At 38.3% G+C, this 27,050-nt stretch overlaps 1 protein-coding gene across 8 annotated transcripts in view; it reads left to right on the top strand.

Moving 5' to 3' along the window:
* Inpp4b (inositol polyphosphate-4-phosphatase type II B) overlaps positions 1-27,050 on the top strand; it is a 359,360-nt gene that overhangs the window by 221,604 nt on the left and 110,706 nt on the right. For 6 of the 8 annotated variants that reach the window (XM_059262652.1, XM_059262647.1, XM_059262649.1 and 3 more), the window contains 2 exons: positions 829-1,006; positions 14,325-14,528. In XM_059262652.1, the coding sequence (XP_059118635.1) occupies positions 829-1,006; positions 14,325-14,528 (382 nt within the window). The remainder of the gene's footprint in view (positions 1-828; positions 1,007-14,324; positions 14,529-27,050) is intronic. The other 2 variants (XM_059262653.1, XM_059262654.1) reach the window with 1 other exon arrangement.

Genomic DNA, 27,050 nt, shown 5'->3' with positions numbered 1-27,050 from the left:
TTTCCTTTGCCTTTCTTTCCTTGCTGCCCATCCTGGGACGCCAACCCTGCTCTGTGCTCAGGGCTCCTTTGCTGCAGGGAACCTCTCCTCTCACCAGGTTCCCCAGCAGTTCCTACACACTGATTATGAAAGTCAAAGGCTCCTAATTAATAACCAATCTTCAGTTTTTTAAGCTACATTTAAGAACAAATGTGGAGATAATATAATGGAGCTTTAGATTTGATTTTTTTTTTTCTCTTTAAAATAGAATGGGCTATTTGGCCACTTGGAGTTGATTTTATTTTCTCTCCACTTGTGAGTTCATGGTGTTTGTTACTGCCTTGTGCTTGTCAATGTCACAGAGAAAACTACAGGTAGTGTATTGAATGCTTCCTTCCTACCAAGCATTGTTTTCCTCTCTGCATGTGAGTGTCTCTCAATTTAACCATTTCATAGACTTGCTTACAAAGTTGATCCTCTTTTCCGACCAAGGACGAAAAACCTGCCAAAGCAGCCCTAGTGAGCTGCAAGCCAGGATTTATACTGCGATTGAGTTGATCATACGGGTTGAGGGTCTACTCTTTCTCCTGGTGTGGTTTAGTGATTTATTATGTACATTAGCAGTCATCTTATAGTAATTCTGAACATATGTAATCATATAAAATCTTCCCTCTGGTTGATCGAGGGCTGGTTTTACATGATCTAGCCTTAAATTTACATAAACTCTCAGGACATGGTAAACCTGCCTTACCTCTGTTCTTATTTATGAAGCAAGACTAATGAAGTGAGTGTGTTTAGAGCTGCGGAGGCTCTCTGTGCCTTCCATAACTTCTGTCCTTGTTGTTGCAGCACGGGCTACCAGTTCATCTACTATTCACCGGAAAACACAGCTAAGGCCAAGGAAGTCCTCAGCAACATCAATCAGCTGCAGCCTCTCATAGCAACCCACGCCGACCTGCTGTTAAACTCTGCCAGCCAGCACTCCGCAGACAGCTTGAAGAGTTCTTTAAAGCTGCTCTCAGAAAAAGTAAGAACCAAACCTTCACTCTAGTGGGCAAAACGAAATCCCCCAGTCCCATAAGTGTTGCCTTCTGCCTACATCACCTTTCATGGCATCTGGAAATGTAAAAGAGACTGAGTTAAAAGAAGCTTCAAAGCATCGCCACAGGATCAAAATGAATTGGCTTCATTCTCTTTGTGGGCTTCGTATGCATTATTTCTTTCTCTGGTAGGAAATGAAACCTGTTATTGCCTGGTATATAGTTCCTCTTTTATTGCTATTTTTATTCCTTCTTTTGGTTTATGGTTTGGGTAAGTGAATTGAATTAGATTTTGAAAATTATTTTCCTCTGATAATCACATAATTTTATGCATATGTAGCTGTGCATTGCAGTGGGGAGATCACTTGATTTGAAGCAGAGCCTTAATGTAGATCCCATCAGTGGCAAGGACAGTCCCTCCATCCCCCTTTGTTATCTACAGCATTATCAAACAGGAAAAGATTATCAACACTACAAAAAATATGATAGAACCCAAGCTGTGGTTTTTCCAAGATTGACTTTCTCCATATCTACAGTAAATAAAAGTGGTCAGGCGTGGGGCATATGCACAGTAGCAGACTCTGTAGATGATTAGAACTGCTGTATTACACAGAACCAAGGTGAAAATGGGCCAATCAGAGCAAGACCTTAAATGTGAAGCAAAGCTTCCTAGAGATTACTACTACTGAGCTCATCTGTCACCTGTATGTCCACACTTTTTGTACCCTGTTAGAAGACATTTCTAATAAATACACAGTGAAGAACCTGACCAAAGAAAACACTTCTAATAATTCTGGAATAAATCAACACTGTGGTAGTTCTTTGCCTTTCTAAAGACAGCATTTGTAGAGCCTGGATATCATGCATTTCTGTGGTTTTTATTCATCTATATCCACTGCTACTAAGAAAGCTGTACTTAAAATTTTACATTACATTGTTAAATTCTATGAACATTTTACTTCTAGGAGAAAAACTAAAATCCACATTCATTGAAAAATAGTCAATTTCTGTTCAGAAGGGTCAAATGACTTTTCTAATAAATTTAAAAAGAAAAAGAACTCAACACAAGCTCTCTCATTTCAACCCAGTGGCTTTCCATGCTACAACCTATTTGTCTATCTTACAAAGGAGAGAAATGCTTGTCAGATTTTACCAGTAGCTACTTTGTGTCAAGGAAGGGACTCCAGGCCTTATGTTATTTTATTTAATCTTCACAGTTGTTGGATAAGTATTACCTTTGTTTCTCAGAGGAAAGGTCTAAAAATCTGATAAGGTAAAAAAAACCACAAAGTCATAAAATTTGAGTCATTCCTAGCAGTCAAATAAAGCCCAAGTGATCTATCTACCTATGCCAGATTAATTTATATAAAATGAATATTTTACATATTTTAATTGATGTTTTTAAATTGTTTTTAACTTGGAAAACTCCTTTAGGACTGGGTGGTTCGGGAGAAAACCCCAAAGGTAATTATGTAGAGTGAAATAATGTAATCTCACTTTGATTCATCTCTCTTGTGGGTAGGTGGGTGGAGGAGATGAAGTTTTTCTGAGTTCACCTAAGCAGAAAGTTTTAGGAAATAGTGCATCTGCAGAGTGATATTTATGTCCTTCCTGTACACTGGGCAGGGCTGTGTCATTTCACAGATGATGAGCAGCTCACTACAGGGATGGGCAGAGTATTATCACCTCCTTTAATCCACAATTGCTCCAAATTTTTCTCAAGTTTTCTGTTGAGTAGACAGACTTTGTCCACTGATAAATCTCTCCACCCTAGAAACTAGCAGGATAAAGATAAGTTTGTAAGCCACACATCCTTTTAAGGATTCATGCCTGGAATTTCAAAGAATTATGAAAGTTAACAGTTCAGCATGGTCTTTAAAAGAAGGGTTTAGGCTTAGTCCCTGAGTTGAGCATGAACAATAGTTGTTTTAGAGATATCATAAATCTCAATATAATCTAATATTATGCTGGCATGCTTATGTTTCAGAATTTCTTACAATTCTGTGGGTTAGAGAATAAAAGTTACCTCATTGATAGTATCCAGTTTTTTGTTGTTGTTGTTTTTGGACAGGGTTTCTCTGTGTAGCCCTGGCTGTCTTGGAACTCACTCTGTAGACTAGGCTAGCCTTAAATTCAGAAATCCTCCTGCCTCTCTTGAGTGCTGGGATTAAAGGCATGTGTCACCACACTCTGAGATAGTATTAACTTTTAAAATAAATTTACAGTGTTATTTAAGGCATAAACATAATCCTAGAGTTCAAAGGTCAGTAGAATGAAGCAAATTAGTGAGGTTTTTTTTTTTTTTGTAATTTCTTAGCTCTTATTTTTGGTGCCTTTGAGGCAAGAATAGCTAAAATCTATCCATTTTCCACAAATTCCAATACAAGACAGCTTCATATTTGTTTATCATGTGTGTTTGGTCTCAAGACCTGATCATCCTACCTATGTGCAATTTTGTAGCATCTGATTGACATGTCACTCTTTTATTGTTTCTAAACTAATACATCGGGGGATAGTATTCCTTATTATTTCTGCTTTAGAAATTCATGCTACAGAACATGTAGGAAACATTAGCATCTGCCCGTGCTCATGCTTGCCTGTGTACTCAGCACTGAGCATCTACACACAGTAGGGGAGAGCTCTCTGTACAGTAAACTCGGTTGTCTGAGGCAGGCTAAGGACAACGCACATTGATGCCGGAGGAAGTGTTTGAATCTAGAGCTGAGGTAGTGTTTCTGTTCTTAGGCAAGCTTTGGCACCCAGAGATCATGGCGACAGGCCTTATCAATGTCCATAACTCAAGCTAGAGCAGGAGGGGATCTCAACTGACTGCACGGCATATTCAGATAGAGGAGTTGATATTTGTTGATTCAAAAGCAGTTCATGCCGTCTCTGCTGCTACTGAGAACCATGCTGTGGGACTGTGTCCTCTTCTAAACACAAGACCAAACAATTCATACAAGCATGTATATATACGTTTGTGTGTGTGTATATGTGTGTGTGTATTTATATATATATATATATATATATATATATATATATATATATATATATATATATATATATCTGAATTCATACAATTTTCTTGTCCCTGTGCCCAAACCAAGGGGCACAGAGTAGAATATGAATAAGAAAAGCTCTGTCCTCAACAAGAGATTCCAGACCATTGATGGCAATGGTTGTATTCGTAATAATGATGGCAGGGAAGAGTGGTGTTTGCCTCAGGATCAATGGAAGGCTTCTTTCCAGTGAGATTCCCAACTTTAACAACTGTATGAGGGAGCTGCTATCATTTCCAATATTGGCTATTGATAATCCCATGAAGTTGTTACTATTCTCATTACAAACTAGGGCACAGAAATGTTAAACAATTGTTAGCGCCCATATAAGTTGTGTCTGTAGCTGAAGCTTCTTTGAGCTCATACCACTGTACAATATCTTTGAATATATGCGTGATTTAGTGGACTAAGGAATATGTGTGGTGGAGAACATAAAGGGAAATTTATAATAATGAATAATTACTGTGTATTTTTGTCCTAGACTACACAAAGTCAGTTAAATTGCATTATGATTTAAAATTTCTTATATATCCGTTTGTGGTATGGGGGATTAGACCTAGGGTCTCACACATGCCAGTCAAACAAATCGCTAGCCCTTATCTTGGTATATCTTCTGATGGGCAGTGGTTCTTTGTAATAACTTATTAGTATATACTTATTAGTATTTGAAGATGCAGTTTAATCACATACTAATCTAACACACAGAAAACACTGAATTTAGCTAAATAATTCAAAAAAAGGGTGCAATTTCACATAAAAGTCAGAATTTAACAAATGATATGAATGGTCAATATCAGAATAATTTAAAATTGTAATTTTCTTTTCCTTAAAATACAGATAAGATCTTTGACAAAAATTCAAGAAAATTATTGAATGTAAATAAATTTCAAATAAAAAGTAACGGAAATATAGATAGTATATAGATAACCCATTGATCAGAAATATGAATGACATTGGCTTTCAAATGTCCATATCTCCCTCCACTCCATAAAAAGTCATTTTTGTCCTGCTCAGCAAAAAGCACCATTGGGCACTTAATAGTGCATGGTACTGTACTTGATGCTATAAGATAAAGTCTATATAGATGTGGCTGTTAACTTTTACAACCTCAGATTTGCATCTGGAGTGTTTAGGAAATTACAGTGCAAACTTAGAGTCCAAACTCACAGTCTACAGGAGAAATCTGGTACTAGCATCTCTTCAGCCACGGAGAACTGTACACCCTATTATGTTCAAAAGAAAATGAAAACTGTTTCCTTCTGAAACTCAAGATTTCCTTAAATTTCTTTCTGCAATGGCAGCCTGGTCTCTCGGAAGTTAAAGTGATGTGTGGTATTGAAGAGAACACTGTGTTGATACTTAGTTCCTAAGAGGGAGTTTCTCACTCAGTCACTTCAACCGTCCCTAAGTCTGTCTCCTCCCTAAATTGAAAGGAAGAAGGGAAGAGGAAGGGGGGGTTGTTAATGGTTGGTAAAAGCAGATGTGGAGGGCAAAACAAAACTCCAGAATTACTTCATTAAATTCAGTTGAAACTTCAGGGTTTGATTTTGCTTTCTGCTTTCCATAGTCCCTGTCAAATTGTAAATATTTAATTAGTGAAATGTTATACAATGAAGAATTGTGTTTATTGGTAAATTGAGGAATAGAAAACACAAAGAAAACAATATCAAAGACAATATTAAGCATTTGACTTGTATATGAAGCACCCAGTATGAGAAGATATTGCGTGTGATGTAGATACATAGATACTCTTCCTCAAGAGGGACGCTGGTCAAATGGGTCCCATGCTTTGAAAGCAGAGGACGAGGGGTGATCCTTGTGCATGCCCAGCTTACTTCCTAAGGCTGTAGCACAGGAGAGAGGGTCTGAACTGTACTTCTCAAAGAAAAGACAAGAACTAGACTTTGGGAATTCCAAGTTGGCTAGATTCACAGAGGCTAGTTTAAGGAAGATGGGACTTAACATAGAAGAACTCTGAAGCTTTATAAATGAGTGTGTTTAAAGATTTGTCTGACCTATGGATGCTTACGAATAAGCTGTACTTGTCCAGGGGAAAAAACACCAGACATTAGCCAATAGAGCTTTCTCTGTTCTCAAACAGTGCTATGAATATTTTATATTCACACAGCAAAGGGAAAAGACTTACTCAGTGTTTTCTGAGTAGAGTCCTCAGAAAATTTGGGTCTGATAGTTCAGCTAAAAGAAAATTAGATTATGAGGTGTGGTTAATCCACAAGAATAAAGCTTTAAAACAAGGCTTGAGAGGGTGTCATTTATTTCAAGTAAGCTAAAGTTGCCTCAGAACAACACAGTCTTTAAAAGAATACAACAAAAATTGAGAAATTGATAATATAAAATCAGACTGTATGCCAATACATAAACAAATACCAAACGTATACTGAAAAAATTGCTGGAGAGGTGATTTAGTGGTTAAGAGCTCTAATAGCTCTTGCGGAGGACCTGGCTTTGGTTTCTAACACCCACATGGTAGCTCACAAATGTCTATAGCTCCTTCCAGGGCACCTCATGCCCACTTCCAGCTCCACAAGCAAATGATACACAGACGCCTTTATTAAAATAACATTCTTTGTCTATATAAATAAATAATGTTTACTAATTCTTTAATAACCTTATAAATGTATTTTGACCATATCCAGTCCCCAAAAGAGAAATATTGAAAGGATAGATTAATGATGAAAATACTATTTACTGTATATTACTGTAAATATGAGAAACAGGGTTTTAAAAAGATAATGACAAAAATATAAATGTTTCATGTTTGAGAAGACATTGTTAAGTAAGGAAAAGGTGGGGTCTGGAGAGGTGGCTCAGCAGCTGAGCAAACCAGCTGCTCTACCAGAGCATCGAGGTTCGGGTTTCAGCACCTACATCTGGCTGCGTGCCATGTCCTGAAACTCCAGATTCAGGCTATCTGACACCCTCTTGGGCCCCAGTGAAAGTGCACTCGTGTGCACAAATCCACACCAGACAGACAGACACACAGACACACATGTGTAATGCAAAGTAAAGAAGATGGAGAAGTGAAAAGGGACTGGTCAGATGGCTCTGAGAATTAAGACACCTGTGGCAAGGCCTGGCATTCTAAGTTCAAGTTCCAGGACTCACGTGGTAATAGGAAAGAAAAGATTCCTGCAGGTTGTATTCTTAATGCGGACTGTGAGAGACCAGCTGCCATGATCCACTCAGGGAAATAAAAGGAATGCCTCGGAGTAGCTAGGGGTAGGAAACTTTTTCATCTGAGGGCAATTAGGAACAAGTTTTAATCTATCTATGACTGGTGAAATAAGGAAACACACATGCTTTCTGATGATAACTTTCTCTTTTACTTCATCTTAAAAATGGTCTCTGACTCTTTCTGTCTCCACACTGCTACATATCTCCATATCTTTACATACATACACTTTTCACATGGCTACACATCTTTCTTTTATGTACATTTCTCTTCTACATCTCTTTTCTCTACAGCTTCATCTGTCTTGCCTCCACACGTCACAAATCTCCACACAGCCACAGCTGAACATATCATTTACACAGCTCTCTCCCCACACAGCACTTCACACAGTTCCTGGGCACAACTCCTCTACGTGCACAGCAGCAGCTCTTTCACACAGCTCTCTCTCACACTCACTCACACACATACTTCTAGATTATTCACTCTCTCTTTCCATTCGCTCCTTCACACCTCTCTCATGCTTCTTCCTCTCTCACTCAGCACACACACACACACATACACACACACACACACACACACACACACACACACACACACACATTCTGCAGCAGGTCTCACATAGCTCTACACAGCTGTATCTCTCCACACTAACACTGTTGCCTCACAGCCAAACTCTGGACAATTATAAGTTACATTTTCAGGACCCTACCCATTCTCAAAACACAGGATAAGTCACGGAGTTTCTCTTAGGCAAGCAATTTCCCATTGACCCATGCACATAGCTCTAAGTTGGTGAGGGGTCCCAGACAGTAAACAGCTGGCTGATCCTTGAGCAGTCAGGGTACATGAAGAAAGGGAGCTACTGCAAGGACTCTGTCTTGATGTAAACAGCCTGGCCTTGATTTAGCAATAAACAACACCTGGGAGTTAGTCTTTGTGTATTTTCTGTAGGGGGCAGCTTAGTCTGTTTTGGGCTTGTTCTAAGGTCTTTGCAAAATGTGTAAAAGGCTGTCTTTGAAACTGAGAATATTGTTACTTTCCTGTGTTAGTAAAGAAGAATATTCTGGTAATATTTCTGTTTATCAGAATTATAAAGCTTAAACAGAAATCCACAGCTAAGTGTGTGCCCAGATGTGTAAGACACACTACCAAAGGCTGTGGAAAGCACCCCACAGCTGTTCTTATAGGGATGTAGAATGGTGGCATGTGAGAAAATTACAGGAAGAAACAAAGCAATTCCACAGCCAGTGACTCCATGCCTTCTTCCAGGTGGGGCTCCCCATCAGGGAGTTATCCGTCTGGTGGGTCAACTTGTCAAACACTAGTTGACACCTGCTGTATATGCCCATGGCCCTCATCATCCTCTGACCTCCAAAAGTTCCCATGGTGCAAGTGTTCACACACATGTACATGTACATACATACATACGTACATACATACACACACATATACACAATAAATAAATAAATAAATAAATAAATAAATAAATAAATATTTGATTAAAAGCAAAAAAATCGAAAAATCAAGTCATGAACCTGGTAAAAATATATGGGAAATATATGTCTCATAAAGGTCCTGTATCAGAATATATAAAGTGTTCATGCAATTTAATAAGACAGCAACCAAATTAAAAGGGAAAAAGGTTAAAAAGGCACTCCACCACAAAATATATGTGAGTGATAAGTAAGTGCATGCAGAGTTTCTCAGCATCATTTCTCAGCGCAGAAATGCAGATGAGATTCCACTAACCACATATTGAAATAGGAAATTCAAATGAGATTCCACTAACCACCTATTGAAGCAGCTAGCAAATGTGGTACATGTAGATGAAGAAAAGGAGAAGTAAAATCCTCCTTCACATAGCTCTGATATCCAGGCACCTAACTGGTATGTAGTTCTTTGTCCAGTGGTTTATTCTCTGGGCTGGGGAGATCGCTCCGTAGGGAAAGGGCTTGTTGTGCAAGTGTAAAGACCTAGGTCTGTATTCCCAGAACTCATGTGAAGCAGGGCACAGAGACACAGAAATAGAATTCTAGTATCCTACAGTGAGGTGGAAAGTGGACCAGAGGATCTCCTGAAGTTCACAGACCTGACATCCTAGTGAACACAGTGAAAACAACAGAGAGACCCAATCTTAGACCAAGTGGATTAGGCCGAGGCTCCCGCTTGTCTTCTGACATCTGCACATGTGCCCTGCTCTGTGCAGGCCATCCCTATAGCAACAGAAAAGCAGAGTGGGAATGTATATTTACCTTTCTGGTCAATATTGGGCATCACATTATGTCAGTCACGTTTCCGGGAGACCTTACTAAGCATACAAATTCTGATCCATTATTCAGTGCTAAGACTCCATAGTTTATATTTTAATATTCGTGGCTTTTAACTAACATCCTGGGAAAAAAGAGAGAAAGCATTTGAAAAGTAAATCATCCCATAAAGGTTCTGTGGCAAGTTGTTTACTGGATTGCGGAAAGGAGATTTACTGTGGGTGTAAAGACAGGGTCTAAATCTTAGACCATTACTGGGAAGGTTTAGCTAGGAGAAACTGGTCAGCAATCCCACATAAAGAAGTCGAGGAAAAATACTCCAGGAATTTGCATTGTGGGTTGCTAAAAGCAATGATGTCATCGGGTGAAATATCTTAGAACACAACCAAACAGAAACAAAGCAAGAGCGAAATCCCACTTTGAATTCAGATTGTCACTGAACTCTTCCTGCAAAGACCTTAAGTTGCTGAAGATTGTTCAGAACGTGCATGAAGATGGGTTTCAGAGACCTGAGTATAATGATGGTAATTGAGACTATGAGGGAACGTTATGTCACCAAGAGAGGGGAAAAATGCTTTTGAGAAAGTGATTTAAGGTTCCCGGTTTCCCTTTCAGTGTCAAGAATGACCAGGATGTAAAAAGGCACAAAAGGAAAACTTATAACAAATTCAGTCAAAAAAGAGGATTGTAAACAGAAAAAAGTTTATACTTTATTTTGAACTGAGACTTTCACAGGCTGAAAGTTCTATTTTGTATAAACTGGGAAATGGTTTATTCAAGGTCAAATGCATGATACATAAATGCCTGGGGTATCTGTAACTTCCTGACTGCTCAGTATAATTTTCCTTAAGAGATTTTGAAAAATATCAGTATAACAATGGTGGAATATAAAAATATTTTCTCTTTGAAATAAATAAAGCATATCAAATATAAAAATAAATGGAGTTTTTTCTTGCTGTATAAATGACTATTAAAATAACTGTCACCTATTTATGCCACCAGTTACTTCTATATTACAAGTGCAATGACCAGATTGCACCTGTAATTCATTGCCTTGAATTTATTTTCAATGAGAATGAAATTCTAAACAGAATAGATTGAGTTTGTTGCATTCTCTAGTGGAAAAGAGTAGTCTTAAATGAACATATCCTAACTACTCTCCTGTCATTAATATTCAGAAGCCTAGGAAATTTTCTTCAGGCATTCCCAAGAGAAGTAATTTTTAGTAGTTTTAAACTTTAAGATAATTCTGTGTTTTGCCTTGAAGAATAGTTGTATGGAAATATGAATTTCAAAAAATGCCATAAGGGTAAAATATTTCACTTCTAAGATAGCATTTTTCTTTCATTTTTAAAAATTCTGAAACACATGAAATAGATCATCCTCAGGTTCAGAGTTTATCCTTTCATCATTAAATCAACATTTTAAACGAGTTATTTGACCTACCCTTATGACAACATTTAGACAGCGTTGTTGTTTTCTCTTAGTGTAAGCTGAGTGAAAAAGGAAGAGTGTTTCACGGAGAGTCAATGACTTATTCAGAAACAAGGTCATAACATCCCATGAGTTTGACTTCCCTAGTCTTCCTCCTTACACTGCCCAGTTGCAAGAATAGCAGTATGCAAATGGATTGGGATATAATTTCCTGAACCTACCGTTTTGATCATAAATCATCTAACCTCTACTCATCTTCGATAATGAGTAATGCTTATCAAGAAAACTAAGACATTTTCCCCAGTCACATGGATCTTGCAAATAGACTATTTAGATATTTTTGATCAGATGTGACTCTGCGTGTGCAGGTTTCAAAAGATCCAGAGAACTTCCAATGATCCAGATAAAATTTTTCATAGAAACAGAAAGTTAAAGCTGAGCTCTTATGGTTTCTGTATAAAATGTTATTACTTTGTATTTAGCTCTCTAAAAGAAGTCCTGGTTGTAAAAAGAGTCTGCAAGACACTATTGCATTATCTTCCAAATGAGATTTAAATAAATGAAGTGGAGATTCTATGTGTACATGTTTGGGGAAAAAGTGATCCCAAGTACAGTAGAAGATTCTAGTTGGTGTGAACAGTCATGCCTCTCTGTAGTTAGGAATTATGTAAGTATTGCAGAAAAGTGATCCCAAGTATTGAAGAAGGTTCTCATTGGGGTGAACAGCCAAGTACTGTAGAAAATTCTAGTTAGTGTGAATATCCAAGCATTGTAGAAGATTCTAGTTGGTGTGAATTGCCATGCCTCTACATGGTAATTATGTAAGTATTGCAGAAATTGGAGCTGTAGTAGCAGGGATGCAGAGGAGTCTTGTTGTTCAAACAGTAAATCAAAAGAATATACTGAAACTAGCAAGAAATAAAAAGTTTGGTAACCTGAAAGGGAATAAATTAACATTTTTAATAATTAAGTTAGCATTAATGGGTATATCCAGGCTATGAGAAATTATGTAAATAGCATGTTTACCCATTTTCCTTTATGCACACTGACTAGATGGAGTACTATTTAGTTAATTTCTTCATTATTATTTGTTCTGCATTTTCCATTGCCATTTTCCCACTTATTGCATAAGTGAATACTCACTGAGCTTTTCCATTATAAGCTAGCTGACTTCTCATAATTTATTCTAAAGTATTTTCCAATTGTTAGTGTTTTATATTTGGCTTTTCACATTTATTGTTTTCTTACAGAGTAACTAATACATTTGTTGAAAGTTGACAATAGTCAATGAATTTTTACATCAATAATAATTCCATGGGCAATTTGTAGTAGGGAAATTTAGTTCTGACACGTAGATTTTCAAAATGTGTAGGGATGCAGATTGAGGGGAAAAGGGCACAGACATTTAGACTGCTTGCAAGTGTTGGTTGGGGTGGAATAAGAAAGGACTGCTGAGCTTGTTAGATAACTCATAACCAGCGTTATTTGGACTGACAATGAGCAGTGTGTTAACATTTCTTTCTTTTCTTTTCTTTTCTTTTCTTTTCTTTTCTTTTCTTTTTTCTTTTCTTTTCTTTTCTTTTTTCTTTTCTTTTTTTCTTTTCTTTTCTCTTCTCTTCTTTTCTTTTCCTCTCCTCTCCTCTCCTCTCCTGTCCTGACCTCTCCTCTCCTGTCCTGTCCTGTCCTGTCCTGTCCTGTCCTCTCCTCTCCTCTCCTCTCCTCTTCTCTCTTCTCTCTCTCCTCTCCTTTCCTTTCCTCTCCTCTCCTCTCTCTCTCTCTCTTTCTCTCTCTCTGGTGGTATAAATGAGAACTTCCTGCCTTGGCACATACATTTGATACTTAGGCCCCAGTTGGTGGATCTGTTTGGGAAGGGTTTGGAAGAGATGTGGCCTTGTTGAAGGAGGTGCATCACTGGGAGAAGGCTTTGGCACTTCAGAAACCCGTGTCGGTCCCTTGGTTTTATATTGAGATGTGAACTCTGAGCTACTTCTCTCGCACCATGCCTGCTACCATGCCTTTCGCTCTGACCCTCATAGACTCACCTTTTGAAACTGTAAGCCCCAAATAAATTCTTCCTTCTGTAAGTTGTCTTGGTTTTGGTGTCATATCATAGCAATAGAAAAATAGCTAATACAGTTTTATATCTGATTAATGAAGGGTCAACCACAAGGTCTGTTTCAGCTCTAGAATGCTATGATCTATTGAAATAAAGAAAATATACAGATATAATAAGCCATTTTGTACTTATTTGCATAGGATTTACCTGAATCTCTTTAATTACTGACATTCACAAAAAGATACAGAGAAAATTTACTAAGTTTGAGTTAGCCAAGGCACTGCTGGTTGGATTTTGAGAGCAGACTAAGAAACAATTACTTTGTAATGTAGCAATGATAAAGTTAGCATTATCTGAGGTTGCTACATTAACGGATGATGATATCAATAACCCTCAAAAAATAACACTTGGGTAAAGGGGCTCCTTGTGACTACCAACTATGAACCATATTGGTCAATGCTGGCTTATCTCTAGTCTTTGAATACACTGTTAGGTCACAGACATGTTAAGTTTACTATATTAAAGAAAAACAATTACTACATCCTCCAGTCTATTACAGCGTGAAGCTATTAAACATTGGATCAGGAAATTGCAATGTACAGCTGTAAAACTCTTTACTGTTGGTAAGCCGTCATTACTCTAGCACTTCCTAAGTATTCACCTCTAGATTGTAAAATCTCCCATGTCAAGTTTCACCCTAACCTCATTAACACCGCATTACTGCCATAATGTGGTGAAGGAGACAGTTTGGGAGACAATAATAAATTATAAAATAGCAAATATTTTCATAGGGAAGGCTGATCTTTTGTCTCTTCTGTTGAGATCTTTCCATGGCGTGAAAGCACTCTGAATATTTTTTTGTAATGCAACTTTTCCCCCTGTGGTCTTTACTCCTGCTTTAAATATAAAATAGACATAGCATGATCGGGCTTTCTTTGGGGATGTTTGAGATTGTGTGAGAGGTACAGCAGGTATTGAAATGATTATCCCCAGTGAAATCTGTCTTCAAAGACTGTGGAGCTCAAAGAGAAGCAGTTGAGGAGACAGATGGTGTTTATAGTGCATTTAAAACCTCAGCGTTTACTTTAAAACAGGACGACTCCAATCCTTGGCAGGATCCCAAAACCAAACTATTTCCCATTGATTGGTATGAATCACTCTCCCTCCTTGGTGCCTCCTGCGCATTTTCCACACACACACTCCACTTAAGTACCAACAAATCTGCAACTGACCTTTTCACAGCTCTGTACAGAGATGCCAACCATGGGTTTCTAATCCTCATCAATTTCTTTCCAGACTGAGCTTTTTGTACATGCCTTCAAGGACCAGCTGGTCAGGAGTGCTCTTTTAGCTCTCTACACGGCAAGGCCAGGAGGCATCCTTAAGAAACCACCGTCTCCCAAGGACAGCACAGAGGAGACTTGTCCCCAGGATGAGCCCCCTCAGCTGAGAAGGCAGGACTCCATCCCACATCATTCTGACTATGATGAAGAAGAGTGGGTAAGTCTTCTCACCTCATTTGCTCTCATGGTTTAGCCCGAAGAAGTACAGCGAGCATAATAAGAAAGCTCCACTTCTCACAAAAATATATTGGAAGCCAGTCACAAACACAGCTGTGCATAGATACCCCACACTTCTCCTTAGGAGAAAGTTGCAGGTGAAAGTTGTATTCCTGATCACAATTATTTGCTATAAATACGTATGTTATCAAACAAATCATGTGTACAACCAAGAATAAGTCTTGACTTCCATTACTAAAATTGCAAAATCTTATAATGCCTTTCCTTATTCATTTCCAAACTAAAATTTTAAAAATTTTTCAGGAGAACAGTGAGAATCAACTGGGCAGTAGTGGTACATGCCTTTAATTCCAGCACTTGAAAGGCAGAGGCAGCTGGATCTCCAAGTTTGAGACCAGCCTGGTTTACAGAGTGAGTTCCAGGACAGCTAGGGCTACATGGAGAAATCCTTTCTTGAACCACCCCATCCCCCAAAAAAAGTCATGTCAGCTGTAGTAGAATACAAGTATTTCCACTCTTGCTAGGTAGAGGTTTACTCATATGCATATTCTAAGAAACTTATTCATGTTTAAATGAGAGTGAACATGAAGATTTCTTAATTCTCACTGTCTAGTGATTCTGTGATTAAATAGCTACTGGTTGCAGGGCTCCGACATCATGTCCCCTGTTTATGCATGTGCATAATTGTTGGAGAGGGTAAATTAACAAAGGAAACAAAGGTGTGAAAGGAACTCTAGTAGAGAGGAAGAGGATGGGAGGAACAGGAAGCGGGCAGAGGTAGGAAGAACAGTGTGCTATTGATCATCAAGTGCCTCTGTGGTATATGTATATATGTGTGTGCTCACACACATGTGTATGCATACTGATATCCCTTTGTTGAGTCACAGGCTCAACAAAAGAAGTGTGCTAGCTGCACTACATGTTAAATTTTTAGTTAACAATTCTTTTCTTATTAGCCTGGAATTTAAAAGTATTTAGGATAGGGTGTTTGAGAGGTCCAGGTCTCTAAAACAGTGTTTAAGGGCCCATGAGACAGCAACTGATCTTTCTTTTGATAAACTTTTGACCACAAGAAACCCACCTACAGGCTTCCCAAGGTATGTGCTGAGTAAGTGTTTTTGCTGCTGATGAAGTCTGTGTTTCCCACACGACAGCATTTCAAAAGAGCAAGTTAGATATTTCTTCAATTTAACTTCCCCTTCCTCAATTCATTCACAGCTCCAAGATGTACATACCTGTTAACCTCTCTGAAGTTCAATTTCTCAGCTATAAAATAAAAACTGTATCTGTTATGCTTAGCTCTTAGGATGGATGTACAATAAGTGGTTGATGTGTAGGTGATGCTTTACTGCCTGGACAGGCCTCGTCAGCTTCAGTGGTGGTGTATTGATATGGGCTTCTTGGTTAAAACGTGTGGCTTATAGTCTTATCATGACAACCAAATCTATCTCTAGAGACCTCTAGTTGTGATCTCTCTATATACATATATGGTATCCATAATATATATGCATATATATACATAAATAAACAAGTCAGATATAAATAATCAGACACACATAAGTATATGTCAGACATATATGTATATAATAAAATATACATTGTGAATTTAAAGAATTTGAGTAGACATATAAAAGAAATTACTTCACTTAATTAACTAAACAAATTTAAGCTTTTGAGAAATAATTACTGTTTTTATCCTGATTCAAGTAAAAACCTTGAAATAGATGTGCTTTCTTTTAATCATTTTCCTCTACTACTTTGTGATCCCGCCCACAAAGTCCTACTTTTCCTACCATTTAAAATTGGCCCTCCCCCTTCTTTCTTCCTCATTTTCTATTCCATAGATAATTTTTGAGGTCTTCAGTCCAGTAGGTATTTGAAATGGAAAGATTAGCCATGTTTGGTCCTCACCTGAAGTTCAGAGACTTAGGGGAAATAAAACATTTTAACAGATATAAAATGTTGAAGCAAAGACTGGGATACTGTGTGATAGCCTCTGGTAATAGGATTTTATTCCACCCAGTTTGAATTCAGGAGTGTCTTGTGATGCACGAAGAAAAGACAGAGATGTATCATTGGTGGGAAGTTTTACAGAAAGCCTTTTTCTTCAATCAGAGTTGGCATTCTGCCTGATTCACTACACTGCACACTGGGAGCCCCTAATGACACCCTAGGGCCTCCTAGAGCCCACAGCATATTCAGAAATCTAGAAAGACAAGTGGCTATTGTATTAGGTGGCCTTAGAGGTCTACACAGAATAGTGTAAGAGTGTGGTGGTCAGAGTGGAGGTGGGCACAGGAATAGAAGTTAACCATTCCAGAAAGGGAACAGAGTGTTTGACCTCTGTGGAGAGAGGTAGTGGCTATGGACACAGCACACAGATATATCTGATTATTATTCATTTTATTTGTTTTTTTTTAATTGATGAAAGTTTACCTTAGCTGTAATGGAAATAACCACTTGGAAAGTAGAGGTGGAGGTGGACAACTCTAGGCCCTCCTAGAATACAAAATAGACTCACTTCTCATCTGAGGAGTCTGCAGAGAAACCTTTTCTTCAGCTGAGACATACGAAGTCTTGAAAGGGCTTTGGTGAGGTGGTCTGGACTAGATGGGTTCCTTTGTTCATACTGAGAGCCTTGGGCTGAGAGAAGGACATAGGGAAGATGGAAGAAGGGAAAGGAGAAAGCTTAAGAGCTGATTGGGTGCAATTTTAGCAACATTTGGAACAATAGTCAGGATTTCCATCCTTAAGGAACCAGCCAGTAGCTGGCATAGTTCTCTGTTCATCACAGGCCATTCTCTGGGAAGGGTAAAGGCTTGTTGATTATTTCTGCAGTTGATAAAGTGTCTTCCAAGTTTCTTTTGGTTTTCATTGTAGTGATATATTGTGTACCCTAATAACCTTGCCTGAGGATCAGAGGACAGAGCCAGCCACTAGATTGGACATAGAAGTCAGGCAGATGGCACACACCTTTAATCCCAGCATTTGAGATCACATGCCTTTGCTTGGGAAGCACGCATGCCTTTAATTCCAGGAAGGAATACGGCAGGGCAGAGAAAGGTATATAAGGTGTGAGGAAAGAGGAACTCACTCTCTTTAGGCTGAGGATTTTGTAGAGGTAAGAACTAGTGACTGGCTCTTCTGATCTTTCAGCTTTTACCCTGCTATCTGGCTCAGGGTTTTTATTAAAAGACCATCTAAGATTCGAACAACATTTCATCTTGAGCATAATAGGTCTGCACGTTTCTGTGTCTCCCTGAACATCTTAAGAATTTCCTCTGGAAGTCATTTTTTTTCTTGAAATCATAGAAATAGTTCATGTTTAATACAAGTTTAATGCAGTTAGAAGGGAACTCCCACTCAGTAAATTTTCTCTCCTCCAAATGTTTATCTTTGTTTATAAATCATTATTGTGAAGGTCATATAGCATTCTTACAGATTTTTCTCAGTAATCACTTTCTACTAGAAAGATTCCTCTGCCGGGGGATTTAATATCCTTAAAGTAATTCAGCAGTCATAGTAACCATGTAACATATTATTTTCAAAATGTTCTTCACCTCTGACCAATGGAGTAACCCTGAAGAAAATGTAGAGAATTGAAATGTTTTAGATATAATGCTGGTATATGATTTGGATCATAAGCTTCATCATTACAGCTCTTAATTTTTTGTTAGAAAAGTATCAGTATTGATGACTAACATAGTCAAATTCTGAAAGTAATTCCATGTTCAAATGAATGTAAGCAGGTTTTGGTGACATATGAAGATGTCCTCTGTCGACTTTAGCTGACTTGGATTTGAATGTGAAGTTACACTGGTCCCTTTGCTAGAAATACCACTTGTTTCTCTTAGTTTCTACTCATTCACTGTAACAACGCTTAGTTTGAAGCCTACCATTTCTTACAATAAACATACGGGAAGTGAATACATCTTTGTTGCTCAAATTTTAAATGGTCTTTTAATAATAAAACCTGGAGCCAGATATTGGGGTAAATGCTAAAAGATCAGAGAGACAAAGGAACAAGTCACTGCCATGCATCATCTCGCAAATTCAATGAATCCTCTGTTTGAATGTCTCTGAGTCCTCAGCTGAAGGATGTCCTCTCAGGCAAAAGCCTTCAGCCGAAAGAGCCTACCCAAAAGGCCACTAGCAGAAAGTGCTTCCTCGGTCGAAAAGCCTTTAGTTCCTGTCTCCTCAGGCCTTACATACCTTTTTCCACCCAGCCATCACTTCCTGGAATTAAAGGTGTGTGTGCTTCCCAGTATTGGGATTAAAGGTGTGTGTCACCACTGCCTGGCTCTGTTTTCTCTCCTAGACTGAGTCAATCTTATGTGGTCCAGTGTGGCTTTGAACCCACAGAGATCCAGATGGATCTCCACCTCCCGAGTGCTAGGATTAAAGGCGTGTACCACCCCTATGTTTAATCTTGTGGCTTGTTCTGTTCTCTGATCTTCAGGCAAATTTTATTAGGGTACACAATATGTCACCATACATCTTAGTAAATTCCTCTTGACTCCATTTTTATGCATCTAACAACTTTTCCTTTGTAGTCATCAAAGAGAATCTCTGGCAACTCTACAGTTTTCTAAGGCTGTTTTAGTTTCAAATGGCTCGATGGAGAAAAACCAATGACATGAATGTGGATGATACTTATCAAGTAGATATGACAGTGGTTAAAACTGAAATGAGTGATACCTAAAAAAGACCTGTTATTTGCTAAACTTTGGTTATTAAATGACTGAATGCTCTATAGGTTTATTTTCCTGAAAAGTTAGTAAACAATTCAACTCCAACAGAATACTGGGGATTTTATGACAGTCTATGCCAGGAAATTGACTAGCACAGCATCCTTCCTCTCTCAGCCTGTGAAGATGACATACTGCATTTCGTTCTGTACCCTGCTAGAGCAGATGCTTCCAGCAGCTGGGATCTCAAGATTAGTTTGTCCAGCATGTGAAAGCGCATCATCGAACCAAACGATTAGGCTGTCCCAGATTTTGTGGCTTCAGTAATTACACTATTCTCTACAACATTGGGGTTTAATTCCAGAATTATACATTGGTGGATTTGGAGCCAAATCTGGCTATTTCTAGTCGAATAAAGTGTTTGAAAAATGATCTTATCATACTTTAAATTCTAACCCACTCTAGTGGGGTACACAACTAGGAAAACTGTTCTTATTATTGAAATAGTCTAAACTATCATTTCAAATTGGATTACATTTCAGCATGCAAATTACCCAACTGATTCCTGCTTCAAGTTATATCCATAAATTAATGTTTATTCTGGGAATAAGATGTTCCCGTGTGCTCCTCCTGAGAAGGGTGGCCATGGAAAAGAATGATGCACACTGTTCATTTCCAAAAGCTAAAAATGTGGAAGTTTTGACCATAGAGGAAATAATTAAGATTTAAGAGAATGTGTATTTTAACCTGACTTAAATAATACATTATATACATTATATACTTAAATAATACAATAATACATTGCATATTACAAGGCACTGAGTTTGTGTGTGGAAATGTTGTTCATACAGAGCCAGTAAACACAAAGTTTAAAATGAGTCATAAGCCTGATTTCATTAAAAAAATTCTAATCTTTCCTAAGCTAGAGTACATTTTCTTTTCCATATTAAGATAAATGTATTTATGTTAACATAAGGAAAACAACTGTCATATTTAATTTATAGTCGAACCCACAGCAATATTCATATCAAGCATCCCATTAATCAGGTCCATATTTATAATCTGAAACAAACTCAGGCTTTTCTGTAACTCGGTGATGCCAAATATTGTGCTTTAGAATCATATTTCTATGAATGGCTTTCTGATAGGGTTCTTAAAAACACTATACTGTCACCTTGTCTAGAAATGTCTGGGGCAAGTACAAGTGTTTAAGATTATGGGAATGTTGGTGTACTTATATTGCCCTAAGTAGTGGCAGTGGGCATAGCTGCTTGGGAAACACTATAGACTGCTCAGGACAAACCACACTCAGTCAGGTACCCCCACAAGCAAGCGGTAGTAGTCTGCATGCTGACCTCCTCTTGAGGGCTACCCTGTCCACCTTTCACCTCACCTGTAGTGACAAGTGCAGAATCCATGCAAACACGCTGAGACCTATGCAAACTGATATTCAAACAGATTTTATTCTGTTCTCTGACTAGCTAGGTTTATGTTATGTGAAACTATTGACCTGATATTACTAAGAGGGAATTAAATCCTCTTCATTCCTTAGAGGTAGTTAATCCTTATAGTCAGCCTGACACTAGCTAACCTCTGGTTATGCTTCTTCAGCAGTGGTGCCCTGTAGTTTAGCTGTCTGGATGAGTCCTCTACATATTGAAATATGACCATTCACTTCTGAAGGTTTTGACAGATAGTTGTGCTTATGTGTGTACATATTTACTTACATATATTTTCAAATCTAAATGATCTTCTTTAATAATTACTCTGGAATCCCATGCTCACATAGCCTATGGAATTCCTGGATCTTGCTCTGTAGACCAAGCTGGCTTCGAACTCACAGAGATCCTCCTTGCTCTGTCTCCTGAGTGTTGAGATTAAAGGCGTGTGCCACCGCCTTCTGTCAGTAAATTGTTCTTATTTCTGTCTTTCATGTTGTTTATGTACTGTATAAATTTCTATAGGAAAATTCAGTCTCTTGTTCACTACTATATTATCAGAATTGGCAAAACAGCTTTCATACCTACCAACAGTGATCAATACACAGTTATACAATGAATTAATTTATTTAAAATTAGCCTTTAAAGTATTACTCATATCTATCTTCTTAGTTTGAATAACATAATACTTGAATTTCATGTAATTATCTACTTATGTCCACTGCATTGTTCTGTATTAGAAATCATTAATTCAATTAAAATTTTTATTCTCCAAATAGTGAAAAATTCCCAGTTATCTCCTCCAATCCTTATTTGTTTCAAGATTCCAGCTTCTACTAATATTTGTGAACTATGCTGCCCTTTGGTAGGATGAAATTTTATGAAAGTTCAGCTTCTTTTTATTTCATTCAATTAACTAATGTGCTTTGATCACCACCCCCCCTTTTCACCTTCAGTTTCTTCCCTATTCCCCGTCTTAGTTTTCCATCCCAACATCAGGGCTTTCTCTTTGCAAACTGCTGAGTGCACTCAGCGCTGCCTGTATGTAGGGTGTAGGACCAGCCATTGCACTGTGGGTGGCTTTGATTATTATTTATTAATGTCCCAAGCTGCCTGTATGTGCATGGGTGTAGGACCAGCCACTGCACTGTGGGTGGCTTTGATTATTATTTATTAATATCCCAGTACAAACTGACTATTCCTCCGTCTTCCAACTACTCCTCTTTGGGTACATATTCCCCACTCTTTAGCACTATAGTGACTATTCATCTCTCAGCAGAGAGAAGAAAAACTGCAAGATCACTACATCAGAGATTACTGAGCCAAAGTACATGAGAAATTAAATGTCTTAGAAATTTGGTGGCACCAGTTTTAATTTTGCTTGGTATTCCTCCAAAGAATACAAAGCTCTGTCGTTTTTAATTTAGTCATTTGAAATAAATAATACATTCAAAGAAGCTTATTCCCTTGTCCCATCTTTTTCCTTTTCATCCATCAGCCACACTATACAACTATGCAATAATCTTACAGTGATTAAAATGGGGTCTTTCCAATAAATGATAGGGGTCGTTGTCTTGAGTATAAAGTTCAGTTTTACAGTTAACAAGGAATACATCGTCAGAGTTCTCCTGTTACAAGGTCAGGTGCATGGTGGTTACATAATAGAGAGTGGATTGCTTTCACTTATATGATGTGGTTGACCCAAGTGTCTGTCAATATGAGACAGCAGAAATGAGGAATTAGGCAGCAGGCTAGGCATTATATTTATCCAGGATTTGAAGTCAGCATTTCTTCAGCTGACAAAATTTATATGATTTTTATAATACTATATCTTTTAAATATCAATTCCCATTACAGATTAATAGCAGAACCATTGATATAGAAAAACAATTTTGTTTTTCCCCATATAGACCTTAAATTTTCTTAAAAATAGTGAAACTGACTTCATTAAAATAATTTATTTTTCCTTTTTAAAAATTAAGGAAATACAGCAACTTTAAAGAAAAAAGCAAAAATCACTAAATTATGTAGTCTAATATGAACTATTTCTATCATTTAGTGATCTATATTTCAGTTATTTATATAAAAAGACATGAGTTACTATATTTATTAAGAGCTTGAATCATAACTGCTCTTTATCAGGCTATTCGAATGAATTAATTTTATACTCATTTGGTTTTACAACCTGTTTTATTGATTTTTTTATTACATTGGGGAAAACCAAGTAAACAATGAAGAAGAAAGGATTTTGTATTTTCCTCAGCTCTCTTTTCATGTTCTTCTCTGGGATGCCTACTGTTTTCTGAAGGGAAATGGAGGAGCAGTGGATTTAGGGGAGAGGGGAGGTATGTGTCGGGGGACTGGGAGGAGGTGGAGGGAGAGAAACTGCAGTCAAGATGTATTATATGAAAGAAGAATAAATAAAGAGAAAAAATACTCTAGCAAAAAGAAAAAATGGGGTCTTTCCAAGCAGTTGCCCTAAGCACCAGAAAGGGCAGAGAAGAGGCAAAGGGAATTTAGCCAGTTGGTCCCCACGTGACAGCTGAACATAGTCGCTCATCAGTTTCCTTGATGGATGGGAAGCATTCCTGAACTTCTCCAGTCCATTTCACACAGGAGATATGTGCCTGGAATACTTATCCACTATTCAGGTCTACAAAAGGCGATTAAGCAGGGTTCGTGGCTGTCCATTAAAATGCACAAATGTTCTATTAAAGAAAAGAAACCCCAAATGAGAACTTTATGTGCATGCATATTCATGAAATCCCCCCATAGCTACATTTTCCCAACCTACAATCAATACTTTCACCTTCAGTCCCTGCTTTACGGCACTTAGCATGGGGTTTGATACATACCAATGGAAGGTACTCTTCTGTGTCAATGTGGGGAAAACGGATTGGATGGATTGACCAAAGCCATAACTAGTCATCCCCCAACTCAACCTGAGATTTCACAGAGATGTTTTATTCTATTAAATTTAGTAACAGTGATTTCTTCTTGGTGTTTTATGCTGAATATCACCATATCTTTGGGAATACTTTCTCAATTATTCCAATTCCTGGTCTAGTATCACATATTTTGATGACTGTATTGATTTGTACTTATATACATTAGAAATTTATTAATACCTTTAATCTAGGTACCTTCATACAGCAATATATTCTATAAAAAAATGAGATTTTTTTTCAAAGTAGAAATTTTTTGATGCTCCCAAACCGAGTAAGTAAAACAACAACAACAAAAAAAAATGATGAGCTATACACAGAGAGCTGACTGATTATATTAGCATAAATTCAATTAAAAGTAATAACCTGTGAAAACAGGTGCTAACAATTATATGAGTGTATAGTGATGTGTGCATGCAACTTTCAATTAAAAGTTAAAATCATTGAGCTGGATGGTGGCACATATCAGAGGCAGAGGCAGGTGGATCTCTGATTTTGAGGCCAGCCTGGTCTACAGAGTGAGTTCCAGGGCAGCCAGGACTACACAGAGAAAGCACTGTCTCAAACCCCCCCTCCAAAAAAGTTAAAATCATTACTGTGTCATCAGTGGACATAAAACTCAGTATGCTTCACAATAGAAATATTGCTTCCTTTGCTTCCTCCAATGTTTCCTTCATATTTTTGATGTTTATACTGACCAAGCACCTAGCAGGTGCCTGATAAGCATGTGCTGATCTACTTTAACAGGATGTTTTGGGGATAGAAAGGATGGTAGCCTTAGCTACAGCATTTTTCCTGATGATTAAGAGGAATGAGAATTATCTTTGTCTTCCTCACTATCTGGAAGGCTCTAGGCTGAGAAAAGGTACAGGACCAGCTCTGGCACTAAGCTTTCATCCTGGGGGTGGATGAAGATTACCGTAGTACTTGTGGCTAGGTCTAACTTCTCTCTGACTGTGAGACTGGACAAGGACCCCAACAGGAAGAGTGAATGTGAAGAGGTCATTACTCGCAACAGTGGCTATCTGAGGCTATTAGGTTGAGCATAGTCTGGAACTCAGGATGAAGTCAGGAATGAATGAAACCTCAGTTTGGTTGCAGCTGAGTCAAAGTAAAGCAGGAAGATCTATAATAGGCAAAGCCAGGAAATTGCTCTTGATTCCAGTGGAAGCCATGGGTCTTAGTGTTTGTAGTGGACTTATGTGCACTGATAAGTGTTTGAGCCCTATGTCGCCTGGGTCATGTATGTGCTGGTTGCTCTATAGATCATCTTATGTGAAGCTCATTTTAACTAACAGTCTAGATGAAGAGTCAGAGAGAAGACCTACCAATTCGTACAAGGAGCAGAGATTTATAGTGTTAAAGAACGTGTTTAGTCTAGACTAGTCTCCACTTAACCCAAGGATGAGTTGAAGAGAAGATTGACCTTGTTAGTTAACTGAGTGTTTCTAATCAAAGACCTTAAAAATGAGTTATAGCCAATGAAAAATTATTCTCTCTCTCTGTCTCTCTCTGTCTCTGTCTCTCTGTCTCTCTGTCTCTCTCTCTGTCTGTCTCTGTCTCTCTGTCTCTCTGTCTCTCTGTCTCTCTGTCTCTCTGTCTCTCTCTCTCTCTCTCTCTCTCTCTCTCTCTCTCTCTCTGTTCCTTGGACATCCACATCAGTTCTGGCTGAGTTATTGAGTTATTGCATTCTTGCTGATCAAAAATTGGCCTCATAAAAGTTGATCATCTAAGTGTTACTGAGTTATCTTTTCCAAGTTCGTTATTGATCCAGGCTCTCTCTTGATGCTGCAAGGTTCATAAACACGTGGTATGCTGGGTAATCACTCTGCTTTCTACCTTCATGGTTCACTCTGGCAGCTGTAATGATCCCGCTGTTACATGCTACTGCATCTATCAAACATGGTCAATTATGCCACTGGGTTTGACCTTTATGTTAGCTTACATCCTAACCTACAAATAAATGAGGGCCTAGATCAGCACCTGACTTAGAATGGAGTCAGTTTTGCCATAGCTCCCCTTTTGCTTTGTGTCCTCAGTGACTAGAACCTCTCAGGAGAAGGGTAGTCCTGGAGTCTTCATCAAGGTTAAGGGCATCAATTAAAGTTCAGGCTCCATTTCGTAAAGGTTAGCCTGTAAACTACCAACCTTCTATTGCTTCTTCACAGTAGGGTAATTGCTGCTATTTCTGGGGAACGGCCTTCCAAGCTAGATCTCTGATGGGGAATGGTTGTTTTAAAACCTCTCTGGGCGCAGGAGAGCCACCCAGAATTAGAGTTTAATTTAGCACCTCTGGCCTGAGAAGGGTAGAGATGTGGATTAATGTCACATCTCTGTACTTACTGTGTCTTCTCACTGACCACTAAGCAGCCTTTCCTCAACCTGGGAACAGACTGACATGTACAGTGTGATTGCCATAGAGAGGAAAAAGGAGTAGGCCCCATCATGTCAGCAGCAGAGGCTCAAGGAGCCCCGGCCACAGACTGGCACAGCAATAACCATCCGAATGAGAAGGCCTGTTTGCTGCTCACTGCCTTCTGTGTATGTTTTCAGATCTAAAGGAATGGGCTCCTTTAGGAGAGAACTCAGATAACCAGGTTCCCTTTCGAGAATCTTGCCAATAAGTCTTTAGTGTCCTGCTTCCAAAATGATTGAGTCCAGTTGCTTCATAATTGAACTGTCGTCTTCCCTCCCTGGACTACTTGCTCTTCTGTGTATCCCACTTAGGAAGTGGATCAGGAACATGTCCTCCTCCTCCTCCGCTAGCCAAGCCACTTAATGTTTGTTGAAGTATACCAATGGGCAACTGTTAAAGTGTCTTGTTCAGTCCTGCGTCCTTGACACCTTTTGTATCAGACTTACAAGTGTGTGTGGCTAACCTGTGGTTGTAGTTGGATGTATTTTAATATGGCTTCTATTGGTCTCATGTCCAACCTCAGATACTTGAAGCTTAACCTTACTGCTGTGAAATGGCCTTTGTCTCTCTGACCCTGCATGGGAGCATCTTCTCCTGACTCTGTCCTATGTGGCATGGTACGCCATCATTATCTGGGCACTCATTCATTGGAGGAATCAAGTCTTTGGAGTCAAGAGAAATGAAGTTCCAGTTTATTTCTTCCATGTTACTATTGAATGTTATTATTCTTCTTTTATCTAAAGTCTTATCCCTCAGAAAAACTGAGTCAAAATATGTACTTATTTGATGTTTTTTTGAAGGTGAAATTAACTAGTATATAGATGCTAGATGAATATAGACAGCAACTCCCCCCATCATCTTGTTTCCTTCTGTCTTTTCATCCTTTTTCCTTACTTCTAAAAGTCTGCTGAGGGATAGTTCCTGTCCTATAGAGTGAAAACAGAACTCTCAAAGAATTTACAGCCTAGCATTAGAGACAGGCACAAATCAGCAAGTTTAATCTGCAGAGATCAT

The sequence above is a fragment of the Peromyscus eremicus genome, chromosome 5, assembly GCF_949786415.1.
Source record: "Peromyscus eremicus chromosome 5, PerEre_H2_v1, whole genome shotgun sequence".
Taxonomy (NCBI): Eukaryota; Metazoa; Chordata; class Mammalia; order Rodentia; family Cricetidae; genus Peromyscus; species Peromyscus eremicus.
This window is presented reverse-complemented; position numbering and strand designations above follow the sequence as displayed.